The sequence below is a fragment of the Colobus angolensis genome, unplaced genomic scaffold (genome assembly GCF_000951035.1).
Source record: "Colobus angolensis palliatus isolate OR3802 unplaced genomic scaffold, Cang.pa_1.0 Scaffold235, whole genome shotgun sequence".
In the NCBI taxonomy this organism is placed as follows: domain Eukaryota; kingdom Metazoa; phylum Chordata; class Mammalia; order Primates; family Cercopithecidae; genus Colobus; species Colobus angolensis.
The window spans coordinates 4,957,939-4,966,201 of record NW_012115544.1 but is presented as its reverse complement, the minus strand read 5'-3'; the positions used below and the strand labels follow the sequence as shown (position 1 = coordinate 4,966,201).

Here is an 8,263-nt window from a genome sequence, read left to right as displayed (position 1 = left end):
CAAAAAAAAAAAAAAAAAAAATTCTTAGTATCTTGTCCAAGGGACCTGAGCCAGGATTTAAACCTAGCTCTGTCTGACCTAAAAGCTTATTTTTAACTATATTATACTACTGTTATACCAAAGCACCGAGTATTTATACCAGGTATTTAGCAGCTAAGTCACAAGGATCAAAGAAAAGTAACTAAAGCATAAGGCAAGGCACCTATGTGAAAACAGACTAAAATATGTAGACCTCCCAGTTTATAAAATTATCGAAAACCATCAATGTCTATAAACTCAAGAATGGTGATCAACAGTATCAACACAGCCTGACTCATTATCAAATATTCTTTAACCAATAAGAAACAAACTAGATTGGATAGATTTGGGAGTTCTATCCAGAATGTTATTTCAACAAATCTCATAAGGTAAATTTTGGCTTGACATACGATTCTGTAGCAAATAAATCTCCTTCCCAGGTTCGACACTAACAGGCCAACATGTTCACCTTGAATTCTGTCTGTCCCAGAATTATGGATCCTTTCACATGTAAGATTTGTAGCAGTAATTCATTAATTTATGGAAAATGCAGTCTTGTAGGGAAAGCAAGAGAAGACGTATTTGGGAGTCAGGTATGTCTGTATTTTCAGAGAGTAGTATCTACCACTAATCCTTATTTAAAAGCCTGCTGACTCGTTGCCGTGCTCTGATACTCACTTAAAAACCCAAGCATCTATCTATGACAACTATTATTATTATCATTTTTTCAGATAGTTTCTCTCCTGTTGCCCAAGCTGGAGTGCATTGGCGCAATCTCGGCTCACAGCAACCTCCACCTCCCAGGTCCTGCCTTAGCCTCCTCAGTAGCTGGGATTACAGGCATGCGCCACCACACTTTTAGCAGAGGCAGGGTTTCTCCATGTTGGTCAGGCTGGTCTCAAACTCCTGACCTCAGGTAATCCGCCCGCCTTGGCCTCCCAAAGTATTGGGATTACAGGCGTGAGTCATTGCACCTGGCCTCTCTGTCCTCTGATATTTCTGAGAAAAACCAATAGTATAAAGTATTTTTTAACTTCTTCTTCATCAGACAATAGCTCTCAATTTTAGATGTACCTTAGAATCACTGGGAAAGGGAGGAAAGGAAGTAGAGGAGGGGAGGAAAAGAGAGGACAGAAAATAAAGGAGGACCAATGCGTAATCCTGACTCCAGATCATTTCAGTCAGAATCTTTGCTGGTGAGCCTGGGCATTAAGATTTATTTTCTACAGTTCACTCAGATTCTAATACACAACCAATGTTAAATTTATGACTTAAAGGATTCAATTGCCTAGCCTCAGTAGAGATTAACTGTGGGTCACAGCTATTTGTTGTGATGGACACTGTGAGCCAAGTGTCCAGAAAGAATCATCGCATATCCCTACCTTTTGTCTTACTTGTAATGATTAAAAGTGGAGATACTGGGCTACAAAAAACAGAGCCTTCTAGTAGGTGTGTATGTTACCAGTATCCTTATACTGTCTGAAAGATGAAAAACTGAGTGACAATCCTTGTAGTAACTTAGTTCCAATGGCATGATGTTACCTGGGTGGCTGGTTGCTAACGACATAAAGGATGAGTAGATTCACTGCCAACCAATGCCACAAAGAACAGGCAACTGAGAAATTTAGAGGATGGTCCTTCCAGGCATCCATTCACAGCCATTCCTCTGACAAACTATAGGAAAAAAGCAAAATTTAGATGTGAGAAATATATTCCTAGCATATATACACAATAATGGATGGATAGTATTTTGAAGGAATTCCTTAAGAACAGAGAAGGACGAGAAGATGAATGGGAATATTCTACATCAACAGATAAAGGATAAAAAATTGTGGCTTTGGCAGGTGACCTAAAAGTTAATAGTCTTTTACAGCTATTATACAATCTGTATATACTGTCGTAGTCGCTATACCTTTATACCACAATGTACCCAGGATAAACCCTTAAGATTTCATACATCATATTAAAAATGGATGAGTCTGAAACATTTAGTTTCATATCATAAATGGATATTTCTCTCAAATAAAAAGCATCCTGGCAGGTGAATGAAAAATGCGACATGAAATGGAATGCTTGAAATACCAAGTAAGCTTTTAACTAAAACTGTTTATAAAAAGGTGTAAGTGAAGTAATTGGCTTATTCTTAGGTCCTTTTCTATGAACTCCCGAACAAATGTTAGTTGTACAATAATGCTAAATATGTTTCTAAATACTTTTATTGTTAATGCATAGTAAATGTATTAAGTCACTGAAGGAATGAATTAGTATTTAGTACTCTAGAGTTAAGAACTTGAAAGGGAAGAATCTAAGAGATAGGTTTGTTATTACCTACTTCTTTAAATGGTTCCCTTTTCATTTTTAAAGATATCAAGTGACAGTATGATTACTTGAAGGCAAATAAGTAGTTGGAAAAGAGATGAGAAGTGGCAGCCAATTTAATTTTTCACTACTGATAAAGAAATATCAGATAGATTTGGAAGATCAATCACTTTAGAAAGAAACCAGTTCCTATCCCATTTGTGATAAGGCATTAAGCACGGGACAATGAACCTGGTAAACTTGCAGATCAAAGTAAACAAGCAGTACTTATAAAAGCCCAAAGTTGGGAAACCATGGTAGATTGGGAAGACAGCCATAGAATAAGAAGAGAGGCTTCTTGTTTTTGTTAGACAATGCACGGTAACTAAATTGGAAGATAAATGTAATTATTAGCAGAAAGCAAGCCTTGGGATCCAGAACACACTCCAAAAATCCCTTCACTTCCTACCTTGTTTCTAATTGAGGGAAATTTGTACTTATTGAGACCTAGTTGAAGATTTAGCAACAGCAGGAACCTTTATATCACAGAGAAAATTTTCCATCACATCTTCACCACCACCACCTTTTTTTCAGTTAGGAAGAATTATACCACTTTTATTAGATAATGCAGACCCTTAAACTAGGGACAAAGGCCTAATTTTAAAATGTAAGAACCACAGTATAGTTTTATTAGATTGCCAAGTATCAACTTTACTTTTGGTATAAGCACCCTTGAATCAAAGTCTGTATTTTGGTTTTGCTACATAGAATTTAAGACTACAAGTTAGTAAAAGTTCTAATTTATATAGTACCAGTTTTTTTCTTTCTTCTGGTTACAATCCCAAGACAGCATTGTTTCAAAGGCAACTGGATAAACTGAGGCACTAGAAACTTTTAGATCTTCTTTCCTATAATATGCTGCTCCCTCTCCCTACTTTTAATATATCTTCATAAAAGGGGGTGTGTCCTAAGCTGGGCATGGTAACTTGTTCCTATAATCGCAGCTGTTCAGGAGGCTGAGGTGGGAGGATTGCTTGAAGCCAGGAGTTCGCAATCAATAAGCCTGGCCAACATAGTGAGATCCCCTCTCTATAACAAAACATCAACAACAAAAGAGGGGGTGTGTCCTGATGGAGGCAGCTGGTTTGAATATACTATATAACCAAGATAGCACATAAAAGATACTCTTCTATTAAAACAGCATTATTGGCTGGGTGCTGTGGCTCACACCTGTAATCCCAGCATCTTGGGAAGCCGAGGTGGGCAGATCACCTGAGGTCGGGAGTTCGAGATCAGACTGACCAACAGGGAGAAACCTTGTCTCTACTAAAAATACAAAATTAGCCGGGCGTGGTGACGCATGCCTGTAGCCCCAGCTACTCTGGAGGCCGAGGCAGGAGAATCACTTGAACCTGGGATGCAGAGGTTGCGGTGAGCCGAGATCGCGCCATTGCACTGCAGCCTGGGCAGCAAGAGCGAAACTCCGTCTCAAAAACAAAACAAAACAAAAATACCAGCATTATTTTCTCCAGAACCTCCTGCACATTACCAATATTTTAATTTCAACATCCATCTCAGACTGCATACTGAAAGGTAAAAGTGCAATTCAGTAATCTTTTCCAAAAATGTTTTATTGCTACAGGTTGAAATTTTTCAACCATCAAAATTAGAACAAAATTTAAGTTTCTGCTCACTATGGTTTAACACAGCCATTGCATGGGACTTTGTTTTTAATGTAGGTTGGTAGTATAGTTCAGCAAAGTTTAGATGATAGCAGAATGGTATCATGAAACTTTTGTCTATAAAGAAGTGGGGCATGAGCTGTAATAGAAAGACTGCCTTCTATCTGAAAGGTCAGTCTTTCTTTGAATTCTCAAAGATTCATTTCAAAATTTAAGGCTTTAATTATCTGACACCAGTATATACCTATCTTGCAACAAAGTCCAATATTTGATGTTACAGCTTTTCGCAAATACTATACATGGTAACTGAAATATTCTTAGAAATTGTACAAAAGACTTCCCTGAACTTATCACAACCTACCTGAATCTGGACCACACTTTTTTTTTTATCTCTTCATAAAGTCACGGCTTTCATTTCACAGCTCTAATACAATACAACATGGGAGTACAAACAACACTGTGGAAAACAAGGGCCTGATAAAGCCCACAGCAAAGCTATTCACTAATATTGGCATTACCTTTAGCCATGCTATTAGAGATCACACTTTATTTTTGTGCATAATAAATAAGATACAGAAAAATGCTGAAAATATATGACTCAACTATCTAATTAAAGCTGAGTAAACTAACCTAGTCAGATTTTAGTTTTTCAACGAGAAATGACAAGAGTAGCTGAATATAAAGAAAAACAAAAAGAACTTTACTTTCCTATGTTAATACAGGTCAAGAGACCCTTTCTTCTCAAAAGGGTTGGTAACACCAGTTCTTAGCAATAAACATAAGGCACTTGTTTAGATTACAACATCACTCCATTTTTTCCACTTGTTTTTCTAACCCTGTTTTTCCCCCACAGTATCATCTGAAATTAATAGGATGAATGAGGCAAATATGAGACGATCCAGTTGATACTACTCAGAGCAAGGTAGTACAGTACAGTGTTTCAGGGGTGATGTCTGGACATAAAATGAACCCAATCAAGGTCCTCTGACACCAATGTATCCACTATCAAGTAAACCTGAAAGAAAATAAAAGATTTATTCAATAGTTCCAGTAAAATTGGGTTGGAATACAATATACATGTTAGGAATTTAGCTCCTCGCGGGTGGCATCTGCATCTTAAAGAGTTCTGAGTACTTATGAATATTCATTCTGAGACAATCTACATCATTTGAACATTGTCAAGACAAATAGATGAATTTCATTTCAATATACAGTAGAGTTTAAACAAAATTCACACATACACCCCCTATTATATGGCTGGTACCTCCTCCAAACACCTCATTAGTGGCAGAGGTAGGACTAGTGTTCTTTCCCAACAATAAAAACTTCAGTTGCCACTCATAGGAGTTGAAAAAAAGTTTTTGTTTTTTTGCCATCTGTTAAGATGTTCCTGAGACAGGGCCAGTTAATAAAACATAACGAAGCACTGGAGTTCAGTTTGTACTTCTCTTTACATCACTACTGAACTGTTAGACTGGGATGTGGAATGCAGGTCATGTACTATGAAAGGTTGATTGTAGCACAACTGTTCAGTCAGTAAAAGGTCTTCGGCAAATTCCCTTTAGCGTATACTTTCTATAAACTACATGTTCCACAAAAAGGTCAATTATATATACAATTGATTCATTTTACTTAATCTTATTTGCTCAGATCTTGCAAATGCAATGAGAATATTAAGCCTGAGGCTAGTTCTCAGTGTATAGGTTTAACAAATTAAGGCTCATTTTCCCAATCAAAATAGTTTTTAGTTTTCCTTTTAAATTATGAGTTACATTCATAGTACCTGCCACCATCCTTGCCCTCAATGAAATCTTAATGCAGGAGCAGCATTCTACTTCATTATGGAATTTCCCTGACACCAGCACTTAGCCCCTTCTAAAAAGTTCCCATCTGCACTAGCCTTACAGCATTATTACATTGCCTCTGGCTTGCACCTCTGTTTCCACCTGTCTATTTCACAGAAGCCCAACACAGATTAGTTGAAATATTCACACAACTGTTTTTCAAAACAATTTATTGCATCATATTTGGTACCTTATGTTTGACAACAAAAAGGAAATTACATCTGTAACTGCAAGAAAAAGAAGCTGGTCTGTTATTTGGAAAAAAAAAAAAAAAATCTTGGGCCCTTTAAAAATTACAAAGTCTTGGGCTTGCCTGAAACGACTGAGCAAGAAATATATTCTTAGAAATGTAGGGCTTCAAGTATTACAAACCTGTGACACTGTGGAAAAATTCCAGAGGTATCTAAACTGCAGCACTTTTTTTTCTGCATATCGTGAACAAGGCCTGCTGAGGTTTTAAACTATTAGTCTTTTGATCAGTCATAGAATGGTAGTCAGGAGTTCTGCTGTTTAACTTCAAGCCATGGTAGATTTTCCTTTTTTCACTCTTGGGTGAAAAATTCATGCTTGCTAATTAGTTGGTGCCACATCACAGTGCATTTGGTTCTTGCATTACAGTTTTAACAAGTTTGGCCAAACAATGCTGAAAGGTTTGCATTGTTGTTTTAGTTCTTCAAGTTTTAGTTAAAATTGAGACTGTTACAACTGGTTCCTTCAGTTAAAAACTGTGGTACAAGAACACCAAACTGATCATGTACAGTGAATTTTGGAAACACAAGCGTATTGAACACCTTATAGGTTTCTTGTAATTTTGCTTGGTATCTATATGTCCCAGTTTCTACAACATCAAGCATCTGTTGTAGGTTTCTCTGTAAATAGTGATTCACATTGCATACTTCCTATGGTCAGAATCAACCCCGTAACAAAATCAGTCAGATGCTAAAGCCCCAACAACTCTTTGTGCTCAGTGAAAGAATCCAGTGCTAAAACAGCATTTATGCTGTCTGAGATATAGTAAAATCTCACAAGACAAATTTAAAGTAATATTTCTGCCACACACCTGCTTTGTTAGCTGTAACAGCCTCCAGATTTTATATAAATTAATTTAAAAACATGTGTGGGTGGGTAGGAATAGGATAAGGTATCTTTTTTAACCACTCAATTTTAGCAGCTTTAATTTTTTAAGAAACTGAACCTCTATCCTGTAATGTTAGATATTTTATATATACTTTTTCAGCAGGATAAAAAACGTAAAACACTATTTGAAGGCAAGAACATTTACTCCTCTCATTCTGTGTAAGTTAGAGCAATGCAGCAGGTGCGTGACAAAAATATTATATACTAGATATGGTCCAAAGTCATTTCATTTGCTTGTTTAGTGATGTTCAAATTTCATTGGCCAGTTCTTCAGCTTCTGCAGAACTATCTCCATTAACTGTGATCTTCATATCCTCTTCATATCCAGGAGGCATGAAAGCCAAAGCATAAGGAAAAAGCTTATGACAATTTGCTCTATAAACTTCAGCAGCTTCTTTACAGTCTCCTAGGCTACCATCACACAAGGCTTCCAATACCTCCATACATGTCTAAGGAAAGAAAACAAGTCATGTTATAACTGGTCAAAAAAAGGTTATTACTGTGAATTTATTAGACATTTCAACAGCAAGAGATTTATAAAATAAGAAATAAATACACATATTTAGCTATTTACTCCTGGATATACATTCTATTAGAATGTTCTTCAAGGGCTAATTTAACCATTTCTCCAGAATTGCAGGATTTATACAAAAGGCTAAGCAGAGATGACTGTAGAAACAGGAATGGGACTATGGTGAGGCAAGCAAGGTATACAGGGTGCTATATTTAAAAAGTCACTCACTCTCAGCATGTGAATGACCTCAGGCAGCAATGTTACCTCAGCCTAGCCTGGCCCTGGGTATAAACATCTAGATTTACAATGCCAGTATCAATTAACTGCACATATGCCTTTTAATATTTTTGAAAGCTTAGAACCAGCTAGCAAACTCAAACACTGTATTCAACCTTGTGTTCAAATTAAAGAGCATCTTAAGGCACATCCAATAACTAAGCAGAAAAGAGTGTCTCAAACATGAATGATTTGCAAGAAAAATCAGTTCATGAAAACAAGTAATTCTTTCAACCAAACCCCTAAGTAAGTCTGCTTCTTATCTTTTTTGTTGATTCATGTTGACTTGCATTTCTCCTATTTGCTTTCTTAATATTTTCACTTAGAAAATGCTACTCAGTTTCCAGATACAAAAATCCCTACAAACTGTGCCAGGTTACAAAGCAACTTAAATCCAGGTTACAAAGGACCTAGGTTAGAATTTTAAATCCAGGTTCTAATCTAAATGGTACAACTAACAAGTCTAATTTTTCTTTCTTAAAGATACTGCCTTC

The 8,263-nt window shown here is 36.6% G+C and overlaps 1 protein-coding gene across 1 annotated transcript in view; it reads right to left on the bottom strand.

The window, feature by feature from the left end:
• The window catches only part of NAA15 (N(alpha)-acetyltransferase 15, NatA auxiliary subunit), a 95,880-nt gene that overhangs the window by 28,148 nt on the left and 59,469 nt on the right, over window positions 1-8,263 (bottom strand). Inside the window, exon 17 of the mRNA XM_011944650.1 lies at window positions 1,561-1,692. Coding sequence (XP_011800040.1) covers window positions 1,576-1,692 — 117 coding nt within the window. The 3' untranslated portion in view covers window positions 1,561-1,575. The remainder of the gene's footprint in view (window positions 1-1,560; window positions 1,693-8,263) is intronic.